The 15,795-nt window shown below is 43.8% G+C and overlaps 1 protein-coding gene across 1 annotated transcript in view; it reads left to right on the forward strand.

Annotated features, from left to right (window-relative positions):
* The window catches only part of MRAP2 (melanocortin 2 receptor accessory protein 2), a 54,532-nt gene that overhangs the window by 13,236 nt on the left and 25,501 nt on the right, over nt 1-15,795 (forward strand). The window contains exon 2 of the mRNA XM_075862104.1: nt 2,206-2,339. Coding sequence (XP_075718219.1) covers nt 2,213-2,339 — 127 coding nt within the window. The 5' untranslated portion in view covers nt 2,206-2,212. The remainder of the gene's footprint in view (nt 1-2,205; nt 2,340-15,795) is intronic.

Below are 15,795 nucleotides of genomic sequence, written 5' to 3' on the forward strand. Positions count from 1 at the left end.
ACGAGGCATTATACGCCTCGTATACGTCTGAAATTTGGCCGTGTGAACATACCCTTAGACACAATACCATCCATGAGTTTAATTGAAAAACTAATAATTAAATGTTTATGACACTTAAATCCAATGTGCATAATAATTTGGAACACGGTGTAGTGTCTACTTACCTGTGCCAGCGTTTCCCTATTCTGATCTGCGGTCACGTGACCACACCCACGGTTCATTTTTTATTTCCTGTGACGTAACGTGTCTTTGATCAGTCAGCACTTCCGGCTGAAAAAGGCACGGCGCGTCATAAACTACATTTACAGGCAGTGGGCCGGGCGGATTTTTCATGAGCTCTTCAGAGCTCCGCCTCCTCTGGTCCCGCCGCCTGTAGACCTAGTTGATGATGCGCCGTGTCTTTATACAGCAGGAAGTGCAGGCTGAGCAAAGACACGGAGCGTCATCAATCATAGTACACGCCCCCTCCTCCTCCTGTCTCGTCGTCCACGCCTCCTCCTTTACTCTTGGAGCTCTCGCACTGAAGTGCATGTGAGAAGGAGGAGCGGAATCACTAATCCCCGGCCACAGCGTTGCCCATATATGGACAGTGAAGCCGACGATGTGGCCGGGGATTTCGCTCCAGGAGAAGTCCCTGCCTTTACTGTCCATATATGGACACAGTGACGTCAGGGACTTCTGAAGGGAATCCCCACTGCTGTGGTCGGGGATTCGGATCCAGGAGAAGTGAAGGAGCCGTCCCCTACAGGAAGGGGGGTGACTATGTACAAGCGGGCTGTGTGGCATTACCTACAGGGGGGCTGTGTGGCATTACCTACAGAGGGGCCGTGTGGCATTACCTACAGGGGGGCCGTGTGGCATTACCTACAGGGGGGCTGTGTGGCATTGCTTACAGGGGGCCTGTGTGGCATTGCTTCACTGCAAGACCCTGTTCACACAGAGTTTTTTTGCAGGCAGAAAATTCTGCCTCAAAATTCCATCTGAAATTTTGAGGCAGATTTTGATGTGCCTGCACACCATTTGCCACGTTTTTCACAGCGATAAACGCTTTCTCTGCTTCCCATTGATGTCAATGGGAGGTCAGAGGAGTAAACGCCCAAAGATAGGGCATGTCGCTTCTTTTTCCCACGAGCCGGTTTTACCGCTCGCTGGAAAAAACGCCTCTGCCTCCCATTGAAATCAATGGGAGGCATTTTTGGAAAACGTGCCAAAAAATGTCCGAAACCGCCTCCTATTGATTTCAATGGGAATCTGAGGCGTTTTTTCCTGCGTGCAGTAAAACCAGTTTGCGGGAAAAAGAAGCGACATACCCCAACTTCGTGCGTTTACATCTCTGACCTCCCATTGACCTCAATGGGAGGCAGAGAAAGCGTTTTTTGCTGCGTTTTTGCTTGCGGCGCTCAATGGTCGCGGACAAAAACGTGGCAAGCGGCGTGCAGGCTGGTAAAAATCTGCCTCAAAATTCAAGACCGAATTTTGAGGCAGAATTTTATGCCAGCAAAAAACTCAGTGTGAACAGGGCCTAATACAGGATCTCTTGGAACAGATCCAGCAGCAGGTGAGGAAAATGTGCTGACTGGATTGTGTGTACCAAGATGTCTGACATAAGTGGAGTGGGCAGACTTACATTTATCAGGCTGTGAAAGGGGCGGGGGAGGGAGATGGGTGCCTGTACTTAGATCAGGGATAGATGGAGGCACAAAGGATAATGATGATTATTAGTGTGTAAGACAGTGTGCAGGGAGGGAGCTGCCTGGAATTAGAGCAGGTAATGATCCTGTGAACATAGAGGGGTGTGGCAGTATGCAAAATAGCTGAGATGCTTTGGAGGAAGGGGGGGATGCAAGCTGTCTCCTCAGATACAGCAAGGGATCATGGGTATGGTGGGTTACAAGACAGGAAACAGCCAGGACCAGAAGCAAGGGATGTAAACAAACAGAGCAGCGGTGACGATGGAGATCAAACAGAAACTTGTTAGACGGTTAATAGGGGGTATTAGGAAAGGCAAACCAAGGCTGGGGGACACTTTTTGGAAAAAAAAAAAAATCCTGGACAACCCCTTTAATGACCGTGACCCATCAGTAGGATAATTATCAGACAGAATTTATATGACAGAAAATAGAACCTGAATTTGAATGATTTTGCCAACAGAGGAAATTCAGTAATAAATTAGAATAAATAAAATGATCTTTCTTGTCTTCATAGGTAAGATATGTCTGAACACAGTGTAAATATGAGTAAAACATCTCATACGCAACAATCCAACTCAAACTACAGGTGGGAGTATGAGTATTACGAATATGCACCAGTTTCATTTGATGGACTGAAGGCTCACAAGTGTAAGTATTGGTTTCCACCTTTTGTGAATATCACATTTTACAATAGTAAGGCTATGTTCACGCTGCCATCAGATGTTCCGTTCGTATCATCCCTCGGCAGTTCAAGTCAGATTTGACATGGAAGCACATCAAAGCAATGAAGCACATTGCAATTCAACGGGTTCCGTCAGTTGCCGGTAATATCTATTGGACGACAGATCCGGCAATGTGTCGTGGTTTCCTTTATTAACGGAAACCATGATACTAGTGTGAACAGAATCGAACAAAATTGTTCCTAGACATAAAGAGGTAGTCCTGTTTATGGGGGGAGTTAGGGAAGATAGTGGTCTTATATATATGGTCAGCTTAAAGTAAATTTGTCAGTAGAATATTCTATCCTAGTTAAAGAGGCTCTGTCACCAGATTTTGCAACCCCTATCTGCTATTGCAGCAGATCGGCGCTGCAATGTAGATAAGAGTAACGTTTTTATTTTAAAAAAAACGAGCATTTTTGGCCAAGTTATGACCATTTTTGTATTTATGCAAATGAGGCTTGCTTCTGGCAGTGCAGACACAGCGTGTTCTCGAGAGATCACGCTGTGTCGTCACTCACTTCCTGCCCCAGGTCCTGCATCGTGTCGGATGAGCGAGGACACATCGGCACCAGAGGCTACAGTTGATTCTGCAGCAGCATCAGCGTTTGCAGGTAAGTCGATGTAGCTACTTACCTGCAAACGCTGATGCTGCTGCAGAATCAACTGTAGCCTCTGGTGCCGATGTGGCCGACACGATGCAGGACCTGGGGCATGAAGTGAGTGACGTCACAGCGTGATCTCTCGAGAACACGCTGTGTGTCTGCACTGCCAGAAGCTGGGTGTTAACGAACAGAAGTGGATGATGCTGATTCGTCAGCATCATACACTCCCATTCCTAACGCCCAACTAGTAAAAGAAGTAAAAACGCCCCGATGTACACACATAATACACGCCCAGTTGTACTTTTACTGTAAACACGCCCAGTTGTACTTTTGCAAGCCTCATTTGCATAAATACAAAAATGGTCATAACTTGGCCAAAAATTCTCGTTTTTTTAAAAATAAAAACGTTACTGTAATCTACATTGCAGCGCCTATCTGCTGCAATAGCAGATAGGGGTTGCAAAATCTGGTGACAGAGCCTCTTTAAAGAGACTCTGTCACCACATTATAAGTGGCCTATCTCCTACATAATCTGATTGCCGCTGTAATGTAGATAACAGCAGTGGTTTTTATTTAAAAAAAACAATCATTTTTGACCAAGTTATAAACAATTTTAGATTTATGCTAATTGGTTTCTTAATAGACAACTGGGCGTGATTTTATTTTTTACCAACTCGGCGTTGTGGAGAGAAGTGTATGAGGCTGACCTATCAGTGACCAATCAGCGTCATACACTTCTCATTGTTCCAGCCCAGCTTCTTTCACTGCACAATCACACTTGGCTGAAACAATGAGAAGTGTAGGATGCTGATTGATCACTGATTGGTCAGCGTCATACACTTCTCTCCACAACGCCCAGTTGGTAAAAAGTAAAAACACGCCCAGTTGGTCATGAAGAAACTAATTAGCATAAATCTAAAATTGCTCATAACTTGCTCAAAAATGACAGTTTTTCAAAATAAAAACCACTGTTACCTACATTACAGCGCCGATCAGATTATGTAGGCGATAGGGCACTTATAATCTGGTGACAGAGCCTCTTTAAGGGCAGCATATTATACAGAAAGTCAATGATCAAAAGGAGCAAATGCTGATTTCATACCTGCACGGTCAATTTCCGGTGCTCTGCTTTGTCTTAGGAGTAGAAAAACTAAATTGACAGTGTTGGATTTATTGGGTCCAGTTGTGTTGTCAGGAAGAATAGCTCTGCATGCTGCACTATTTTTTTCTGTGAAATATGTGGAAATTGTGACCCGAGACTTCTGATGAAGCACAACATTACAATAAACTGGCAAAATCCCAAGATATAGAATAAATGTAGATTTATTGGGCCTATGTAACAAGGATGAGCTATTAGAGACCGGATTGAAATTTTTCCTACAGATTAATGTAATAAGCACAAGTAGCCTTTGTGTATGGGATACACTCAAAGCTTTTTTGAGGGGCTTAACCCCTTCCCGCTCCTGGACGTACTATTAGGTCATGGTAGCTGTATCGTTCGCGCTCCATGACCTAATAGTACGTCTCGGGAGTAACGGCCATTTCGGCCGTCCTCCCGACACATACAGGAGCTGTGACAGCTGCTGTCTCGTACAGCAGCTCCTACACCGGGGACCAATCGCTGTGTCCCCGCTGATTAACCCCTTAAAAGCTGCGTTCAATAGAGATCGCAGCTTTTTAGGGGTTAAGCTACCATCGCCGGCCTGCTACACGATAGCGGCCGGCGATGGTTACTATGGCAACCGGACACCAAACAATGGCGTCCGGCTTTGCCATCGACGGAAGCCTAGGGGGTCCTGACAAAGTCAGGGCCCACTATGCTTGCTGTCAGTGAGTAGCTGACAGCTCTAATACACTACACTACGCATTTAGTGCAGTGTATTAAAATAGCGATCAGGGCCTCCTCCCCTCAAGTCCCCTAGTGGGACAAGTAATAAAGTATAAAAAAAATGTGTAAAAATAAGAAAATAAAAGTTTTAAAAGTAAAAATCCCCCTTTTTCCCCTATCTGTCCTTTATTATTAATAAAAATAGATAAACTATACATAATTGGTATCGCCGCGTCCGTAACGGCCTGAACTACAAAATTATTTCATTATTTATCCTGCACGGTGAACTCCGTAAAAGAAAATAATAATAAACCGTACCACAATCACAATTGTTTGATCACTTCACCTCCCAAAAAATGGAATAAATAGAGATCAAAAAGTCATAATCGTATCACCCCGCAGAATAAAGTGAATATGTCATTTATAGCGCACAGTGAACGCTGTAAAAAAATAGAATAAAAAAATAATAGTAGAATTGCTGTTTTTTAGTCACCACGCCACCTAAAAATAGAATAAAAACTGATCAAAAAGTCGCATGCACCCCACGAAAACTACAATAGTTCCTCAAGGGGTCTAGTTTCCAAAATGGGGTCACTTTTGGGGGGTTTCCACTGTTTTGGCACCACAAGACCTCTTCAAACCGGACATGGTGCCTAATAAAAAAGAGGCCTCAAAATCCACTAGGTGCTCCTTTGCTTCGGAGGCCGGTGTTTCAGTCCATTACCACACTAGGGCCACGTGTGGGATATTTCTCAAAACTGCAGAATCTGGGCAATACGTATTAAGTTGCGTTTCTCTGGTAAAACCTTTTGTGTTTTAGAAAAAAATTGTATAAAAAGGATTTTCTGACAAAAATAAATATGTCAATTTCACCTCTACTTTGCTCTAAATTCCTGTGAAACACCTAAAGAGTACATAAACTTTCTAAATGCTGTTGTGAATACTTTGAGGGGTCTAGTTTCTAAAATGGGGTGTTTGATGGGGGTGTCTAATATATAGGCCCCTCAAAGCAACTTCAGAACTGAACTGTAACCTAAAAAAAAAAAAAAATGAGGCAATACTTCGCTTCTCCTAATGAGCATTGCCTACTCCAAGATGACCCCAGTTTTGACCGTTTGTATAAACAAAGATCCCTATTAGACCGTTTCAGTGCCCGGTTTTCCCAAGCATACCCCACCGAGATGTGTATTTCTATTGATGAGTCCTTGGTACATTTTAAAGGGAGGCTTCAATTCCGCCAGTACCTGCCGAGTAAGAGGGCAAGGTATGGCGTGAAGATGTTTAAGCTGTGCGAGAGTGCATCAGGGTATACCTACAGATTTAAGATATATGAAGGGAAGGACACCGGTATTCAGCCCCCAGAATGCCCCCCCCCTTACTGGGAGTTAATGCAAAAATTGTGTGGGATTTGGTGCACCCACTGCTGGACCAGGGTTACCAACTCTACCTGTATAATTTTTATACCAGCGTCCCACTCTTCAAGTGCCTCGCTTCCAGAAGTACTGCGGCATGCGGCACTGCTAGAAGAAATCTGAGAGGCCTCCCTAAGACTCTGCAGGGCAAACACTCAGAAGGGGTGAGAGCAGGGCACAATCTAGCAGCAACATATTGTGTGTCAAGTACAAGGACAAGAGAGATGTCCTTGTATTGACAACAATACATGGCCACACCAGTACCCATGTACCTGTACGAGGTACCAGTACAGACGCCCACAAACCAGACTACATCCTGGACTACAATAGGTACATGGGAGGGGTGGACTTGTCAGATCAAGCCCTGAAGCCCTACAGCACCATGCAGTGGGGTATAAGAAGTTGGCCATGCACATCATACAGATGGCATTGTACAATGTGTACGTGCTACGTCGATGTGCAGGCCAGACGGGAACTTTCCTGGAATTTCAAGAGGTGGTTATCAAGAAACTAATTTTTAGGGACCAAGATGGGGGGGGGGCACCCAGTACTTCTGGAAGCGGGGCCAAACGCATCGTACCAGGGCAACACTTTCCAGGAGAAGTTCCCCAAACTGGCAAGAAAGGAAAAAGTCAAAAGAGATACAAAGTCTGCTATAAGAGGGGGATAAGGGAGGACATAATATAGCAATGTGACACGTGTCCCGAAAAACTAAGGCTCCGTATGAAAGAGTGCTTCAAAATGTATCATACATCCCTTGATTTTTAATCTACCCCAGTTTTACTTACCCTGATGCACTCCGCACATCTTATCCCCCTCATCTTTCCCTTCTGAGCCCTGTTGTGTGCTCAGGCAGCTGATAACAGCCACATTGAGGGTATTGCCATACCTGTGAGAACCCACATTACATTTTATGGGGTGTATGTGTCCGGTAAAAATGCTCACGACACCTCTAGATGAATGCCTTAAGGGGTGTAGTTTTTAAAACGGGGTAACTTCTGGGGGGGGGTTTCAACTGTACTGGTGCCTCAGGGGCTTCTGCATACATGACTTAGCACCAGAAAATCCCCAGTAGGCCAAATGGTGGTCCTTTCCTTCTGAGCCCTCCCATGGGCCCAAACGTCAGTTTATCACCACAAATTGGGCATTGCCGCAGTCAGGACAAATTGGGCAACAAAATGGGGTATTTTATTTCTTGTGAAAATAAGAAATTTTCAGCCAAAACTACATATTATTGGAAAAAATAAATTTTGTTTGAATTCCCAGCCCAATTCAAATAAGTTATGTGAAAAAACTATGGGGTCAAAATGGTCACAACACCAATAAATGAATTCCTTGAGGGGTGTAGTTTACAAAATGGGGTCACTTCTGGTGGGTTTTGATTGCTTTGATACCTCTGGGGCTCTGCAAATGCGACATGGCACCCGAAAACCAATCCAGCAAAATCTGCAATTCAAAGAACACACAGCGCTCCTTCCCTTCTGAGGCCACTCATGGGCCCAAACGGCAGTTTATCGCCACAAATGGGGTATTGCTGCACTCAGGACAAATTGGGCAACAAAATGGGGTATTTTGTTCCCTGTGAAAATAAGAAATGTTTATCAAAAATGACATCTTATTGGAAAAAATTTCATTTTTTTAATTTCGCAGCCCAATTCAAATACGTGCTGTGTAAAAACGGTGGGGTCAACATGGTAACAACAACCATAAATGAATTCCTTGAGGGGTGTCGTTTCCGAAATGGGTTCACTTTTGGGGGATTTCTACTGTTTTGGCACCTGAACACCTCTTCAAACCTGGCATGCTGCCTAATATATATTCTAATAAAAAGGAGGCCCAATATTTACTAGGTGCTTCTTTGCTTCTGGGGCTTGTGTTTTAGTCCACGAGCGCACTAGAGACACATGTGGGACATTTCTAAAAACTGCAGAATCTGGACAATATATATTTAGTAGTGTTTCTCTGGTAAAACCTTCTGTGTTACAGAAAAAAATTGAATACAATTTAAATACAGCAAGAAAAATTAAATTTGAAAATTTCACCTCTACTTTGCTTTAATTTCTGTGAAATGCCTGAAGGGTTAAATAAACTTTCTAAATGCTGTTTTGAATACTTTGAGGGGTCTAGTTTTCAAAATGGGGTGTTTATGGGGGTTTCTAATACATAGGCCCTTCAAAGCCACTTCAGAACTGAACAGGTACCTTAAAAAAAGGCTTTTGAAATTTTCTTAAAAATATGAGAAATTGCTGTTTATGTTCTAAGCCTTGTAACATCCAAGAAAAATAAAAGAATGTTCAAAAAACGATGCCAATCTAAAGTAGACATATGGGAAATGTGAACTAGTAACTATTTTGGGTGGTATAACCATCTGTTTTACAAGGAGATGCATTTAAATTCTGAAAAATGCTATTTTTTATAAATTTTCTCTAAATATTGTAATTTTTCACTAATAAACACTGAATATATCGACCAAATTTTACCACGAACATGAAGCCCAATGTGTCACGAGAAAACAATCTCAGAATCGCTTGGATAGGTTTAAGCATTCCGACGTTCTTACCACATAAAGTGAAATATGTCAGATTTGAAAAATGGGCTCTGAGCCTTAAGGCCAAAACAAGGCTGCGTCCTTAAGGGGTTAATAATAAAATAAACTAGCACCTAAAAAAAACCTCCAGAACAAGGAGGAAAACCAGATAAAAGAATCAGCCTTGGAGAGGGAAAAAGCATGGCTTGACAACCCTAGTGCTGTTTTTAAAACTGAGTGTGAAAACGCGACAACCAAATACAGAAGCTTCTTAGAAAACCAAGCGCTATGTTATACCTACTCTAATAGGAAAAATCTATATTTCCAAGGGGCTCGACCTAATGGTCTACTTTCTAGAAATATTGACAATAAAAACAGGAAATCATGTATTGATATTATCACGCAGCACAAGGATGGGTTTGTCCAGGACCAGAATTCCATTAGAATTGTTTTCGAAGACTATGTATTATCTAAAGAATGCTTTTACTGCCATCCAGATTGGCCCCTTGGATAAAAAGGGAAAAGCCCTTGTGGCCTTAGATGCTACAAAGGCTTTTGACTGTACGAACAGGTCATTCCTGTGGTTGGAGATGAAGGCCTTTGGTTTTGGGGATACTTTCATAGATTGGGTTAAACTGTTATATTCCAACCCGAATGCCCAAGTCCTGGTGAATAATCACGCAACGGACAGTTTTGGTATTGAGCGTGGAATGAGACAGGGGTGCCCTCTATCACCGCTAATTTTTCTATTTTTATCGAGTTTCTGGCTATTGCAGTCAGAGGTGACGATAGAATAATTGGATTTGGCCCGGGCAGCAGCAAGAATAAAATATCCTTGGATGCGGATGACATTATGCGTTTTCTGGATAACGTATCTATTTCTTACCTAGTCAGTATGCGGATAATAATTTTGTACGTTTGGTGGGTTTTCTGGTCTGATAATAAATTGGGGCAAGTCTTATTTGCTATCGCTAGATAACTCAATCAATGAGATTGGCAGCGGTACTTCCAGTATTACCCACTCTAACTCTTTTAAATATCTGGGTATTGTTATTTCTGGTAGGGCTGAGGAGTATTTAGAACTTAGCCTTTCCCCTATTCTGGTATGGGTATGGGCAAGGTTGAAGAATTTGAGGAGATTCCATTTTACCCTGTCGGCTGCGCTAGTTAACATTATGATTATTTTTCCTAAAATCCTTTATAGTCTTATTAATTGTCCTGCAATGATTCCAAAAGCATTGTTTGGGTCATTTGATTTGATGATATTGGACTTTTTTTAGGATGGTAAAAAAAAACAAATTGTTAAATTTTTTTTAACATTTTTTTATCTTCTCAAATTCGATATTTGGTTGATTGGAGAAATATTATTTCTAATATATACTTGGTCGATGTATGCTGGTAACTTAACCACTGCATTTGGTGAGGTATATAACGAATGTAAAGCGGTAAGAAAGGGACCTGAGATGCCTACTGTTTTTAATGTAGCAAAAAGGAAGGACCAATCCAATCGGTCAAAGGCTTTTTCAGTATCCAAGCTGAGGAGTAAGCCAGGAGAGTCCGTTTTATTAAGAACATCTACCAGATCAATGGCCCGTCTAGTGTTGTCATCTGCCTGTCTATGTGTGACAAATCCCACCTGATCTTTATGAATCAAGCCAGGGAGTAATATGCCAAGTCTATTGGCCAAAATCTTAGTAAATATTTTGAGATCTGCATTCAACAAAGAAATTGGCCGATAGTTGGAACAATCGGACTGGTCCTTCCCTGGTTTGGGAATAACCGTAATGAAAGAATGAAGCATGGAAGGGGGGATGTCAGCACCTGACAGAAAGGAGTTAAAGAGGGCTACTAATTGTGGTGTTAATAAATCTTTAAAGACCTTATAGTATAGATATGGGAAACCGTCAGGTCCTGGGGATTTTCCGTTAGGTAGGTCTTGTATAGTAGTCTGTAATTCCTCCTCTGTGATGGGGGCATTAAGCATAAGGGCCTCATCCGAAGTGATAGTGGGAAGAGGGCAGGACTTTAAGTAATCCATCAAATGTTGCTCACGTGTGGAGGGGTCTGTAGGAAGTTGGGATGTAAGAGAGTATAACTTTGAGTAATACTGGTGAAACATGTCCGCCTGTTGGTTAGGATCATAGATCAATTGACCTCCTGCATCTCGGAGAGCCTTTTTTTCTCTTAACTGAGCTGCAAGTAAGGAATGTGCCTTATTCCCTCGCTCATAGTATCTTTGTTTAGTATATAAAAGCATCTTTTCCACATTAGCAATAGAAAGATCTTTTAGTTTTCCCCGCGTAGCAATGATTTGTCGAAGAGTAGACGTTGAAGGAGAGAGGGACATTTTATGTTCTAGTTTAGTAAGAGTCGTCGTTAGCTCTAGTCGCTGCTGAGTTTTGTCCCGTTTAATGTGAGAAGAGAGGGAAATACATTGCCCTCTGAGAACCGCTTTGTGTGCTTCCCAAATTGTGGCTAACGAAGGGACTGAATCCTTGTTAAGGGTAAAATAAGAATCAATGTGCGTTTTAAGTGTCTCCCTATGCTCTGGGGATTTAATCAATCGTTCATTCAACCTCCAGTGACATATCCGGGTCGTTCGTAAGTCAGACTGTAGATCTAACGTAATTGGAGCATGGTCCGACCATGTAATAGCCCCTACGTCAGCTGATGAGGTTGAACGAAGTCCTGGTACGTTGCCAAGGAATAGATCTATCCGAGTGTGAGTTCTATGTGGATGCGAGTAGAAGGTATATTGTTTAGCCGACGGATTTGAGATTCGCCATAAATCATAGAGATTGTATTTGCGAATCAAACGTCGAAATGCCGAAGCGCGTTGAAGTAGTTCTATGGGCGGAGAAGGGGAACTAAGCGAGTGTCTATCCATGATTTCTGAGAAGGGAATGTTAAAGTCACCATCTATAAACAAAGTAGTTGGCGGTAGACGGGAAATTTTAGCAAATATCTCCCTTGTGGGTCAACAATTGATCTCGTTACTTGTAATGGACAATCCCTTGATATTAAAATAGCAACCCCGGCCCTTTTCTTAGATTGAACGGCTGTATATGCAGTAGGAAAGTGAGGAAGTGCAAATTTTAAAGACCCAGAACTGTCATGGTGGGTCTCTTGCAGGAAGGCGATATCTGCTCTCAGGTGCTTCAACTCTCGAAGTGCTAGACGCCTCTTAACATTAGAATTTAAGCCCTTGACATTCAAAGATACTATACGCGCCATGACAGTTCTTTAGGCAGTAAGGCAAATATGAACAACGTACCTAGATGGTCCACCAACCTGTGTGTAGATTGGGGTGTCAGGAAGAAAATTCGCCCCACCAGTGAGATGCTCTCAGTCCACAAACCAGATCTCCTATTCAAGGAAGTAAGGTGAAGAAAAGAGGGGAAGGGATGGGGGAGACAGAGACAGACAACTTCAGACAAAAAATATAACAAAAAACAAACTTGTGTTATGAAGTCGGTTAAACGACAATGAATGGAATCTAGGTTCCATATGAAGATTAGCATATTAGTAAAATTCTCACATATAGGTGTCGAGTCGACCCCTAGATGCATCAAATGCACTAGGAGGGTATACCGTCTCCTTAAGGGAGAAGAATCACTGGGAGCCAAATCTATCAGCAACACAGCCATCAATCCCAGTAACTGGGATAAACAAATTCTGTACATTCTAAACAATCGAAACTCCTCTACAGCCTATAAAAAGGAAAACAGGGCATAAAGAACCCCTTTTTTTGCATAAAGTGAACTATCAATGCGGTCTAAGCATGTAAACATGTAAGAAAGAGTATGAGCCTCCCCAATTAAATACGTTAACGCTGAAATGGTGGCTTGGGTCCGCGTTCAGACATGGAACCTCGCTGATTCACAGCCTTCCTCTGTGAAGAAACCTCTTGCCAGACAGGTGTTGGTGGGGGTGGAGGCAGAGAAAGTTCCCATTCAGGCAATTTCGGGACTGGAATGTCCATAATGTCGCAAATAGCTCGAATATCAGATGATGTTCTTAGAACCGCTGAACGGCCGTCCCGTCTGGCCGTGAGACTAAACGGGAATCCCCATCGGTATAGAATATTATTTTCTCTTAGTGTAGCAAGTAAAGGGCGTAGTTGTCTACGCCTGTGCCGCGTGATCCATGATAGATCAGGTAATAGTTGGACATTGGATCCTTTGTGTTGAATAAAACGGAGGTCTCTAGCTTTATTCATAATGGTTTCCTTCAGCTCGTAATCAGTCACACAGCAAATAATATCACGAGGTAATGGCGAAGCTCCTTTAGGTCTTAGAGCTCCGTGAGCCCTATCTAACTTGATAGTATGATCAGCGGGAGCATCTAGAACATTATTGAAAATGGCTGCCAGTAGCTCCTTCAGATTTTCATCCTGAGTAGCTTCAGGTACACCCCGAACTCTAATATTATGTCTTCTGCCTCTGTTATCTAGATCTTCTAGGTGCTTTTGATAATCAGAAAGAGCAGCATGTTGTGCCACTACTGTGGTTTGCAGCCGTGATACGTACTGGCGAGTGCAATCATGATCGTCTTCCAACGACTCTACTCTGTGGGACATTTTCTGTATGTCTTGCCTGACTGTTGCAATAGCCGCATTGCAGGTATCTTTCACCTCCGCTATAAGCGATTTAAAATCATCTCGGGTAGGGAGCTGCCTTAGAAAAGACTGCCATTCCTGGCGTTTGGGAGCGGGACTCTCAGAATCTGATGATGACAGCCACGGTTGCAAGTCTGCATCCTGAGCACATGGCGGCATATGTCCCGAGATAGAGAGCATCTCCATCTCAGGGTCTCTCTCTGTCCTGCTCAGGCCTCTAGATCACTTAGACGTGGAAGTGTCATGTCTGCGAGGTAACGGTGGCTTGGGGTCTTCCCTAGCCCGTAGTGATAAGTTACTGACCTGTAGTTTCAGTCTCGTGGGGGAGGGTGGCTCCGCGGAATATGGTGTCTCCGACCCCTCTTCAACCACGTGTGAGATAGAGGCTGGTTCAGAAGATGGCGGCCAGTCCTCTCCGTTTTCGTTCTGAGGATTCACCTCAGGGTGAGGTGTTTCTTCGACTGCCAACGGCAGTGAGTTAGCCACATCCTGATCCTCCAGGTCCGATGGGCATCTGGAGGACTGTGACGCCTCCTCGTGTGAGGACGCAGGCAATGGCGCCTGTCCCGTCGGTAAGTCCGAGAAGAAGGCATCCAAGGTGCCGCCCCTCGGGGTTCCGGAGGGTGCCGGCTTAGTCTCCAACTTCTTGGCAGATCGTCTCACCATCATCGGTAAGTCTTGGGAGGCTACAACGAGTAGAAACCGCTTAATTAAGGCCGGTGATCAGAGGAGCTCCTGACTGTGCGACTTACTCCATCGGCTCCCAGGACACGCCCAATTTATGTGTTTTTATTAATGAAATATTATATTTTAGCCAAATACAACACAGCAGCAGCAGGCTAATATCACCAGGGTGGGAATTGCCACAGTTTTTGGCCCTTGCCAGCCTCATAATACCAGCGTGCAGCTGCCGCAGTGCCCGACCATCATTACAGATTGTCCGGGACTGGATTGTACCCAGCTCTTCCAAGCACCCCAGGTGGCTGTGGGTACCGGGGTAATAATGGGGGTTAGTACTAGCCTTTTTACTGGCTCACACTATGCCTCGCCTTAGAAGTGGACATTGTCAAACAGACAACTGCCATTATCCAGGCGTTAATAAATGATTAAAAAAATACAGACATAACAAAATATTTTAATTGATATAAAAACTCCCCCACACATCCCTTGCTAACCATTTTATTTAAACAAAAACCGTGAATCAGCACAGTAGTCCACCGAATCTACGACGTAGTCCAATAGGTCCAGTGGAACTTACAAAAAAAATAAAAGTTAGGCTTAAGCACATTTCAGTGAAATGCTTCAGTGTGCTATCCATTTATTAACGGATAGCACACTGACCCATTCATTTCTATGGTGCCATGCACACGTCCGTTGAGGCCTTAGGCCTCATGCACACATCCGTTGCTCGTCGTACAGCTTCTAATGACGGATCCGTGAAACACGGGCCACACACGGATGGCTTCTGTGTGCAGTCCATTGTTTCAACGGACCAAATTAATGAAATTGCCGAGACTGTTCAGAAAAAAACAGACAGTAGTAGGACCTGCCCTATTTTTGTCGGAATGGCCATACGGTTCCGTTTAAAGAACGGAAGTGTGCATGACCCCATAGAAATGAATAGGTCAGTGTGCTATCCATATAAAAAAAAACGGATAGCACACTGAAGAAAATAACTGAAGTGGGCATGAGGCCTAAGGCCCCATGCACACGGGCCCATGGACTTCTATTGGCTACGGGTACCTCCCAGTATGCTTACGGGAAGGTGCCTGTGACATTGAAAAATATAGAACATGTCCAATTTCAGGCTGTAATTATGGCACGGGCAGGCCCATAGAAGTCTATGGGGCTCCCGTAATTACAGGTGACTACGTGTGTGCACCCATAATTACGGGAGCGTTCCTAGGCGACGTCAGGGAATAGTCACTGTCCAGGGTGCGGAAAGAGTTAAACGATCGGCAGTAACTCTTTCAGCACCCTGGACAGAAACTACCGATCACAATATAGATCAACCTGTAAAAAAAAAAAAGATGTTCATACTTACCCAGAACTCCCTGCTTCTTCCTCCAGTCCGGCCTCCTGGGATGACGTTTCAGCCCATGTGACTGCTGCAGCCAATCACAGGCTGCAGCGGTCTCATGGACTGCCGCGTCATCCAGGGAGGTCGGGCTGGATGTCGAAAGAGGGACGCGTCACCAAGACCACGGCCGGGTAAGTATGAATTTCTTTTACTTTTACTGCGGAAAGGCCTGTCCCTTCTCTCTATCCTGCACTGATAGAGCGAATGGGCTGCCGATTAGTGCATTGCAATTTTGCAGCGAAAACGTGCCCGTAAATATGGGTGGAATACCGGTGACACCGTACACGTATTTACGAGAACGGGTCCGTAAATACT

The sequence above is a fragment of the Rhinoderma darwinii genome, chromosome 4 (assembly GCF_050947455.1).
Source record: "Rhinoderma darwinii isolate aRhiDar2 chromosome 4, aRhiDar2.hap1, whole genome shotgun sequence".
In the NCBI taxonomy this organism is placed as follows: domain Eukaryota; kingdom Metazoa; phylum Chordata; class Amphibia; order Anura; family Rhinodermatidae; genus Rhinoderma; species Rhinoderma darwinii.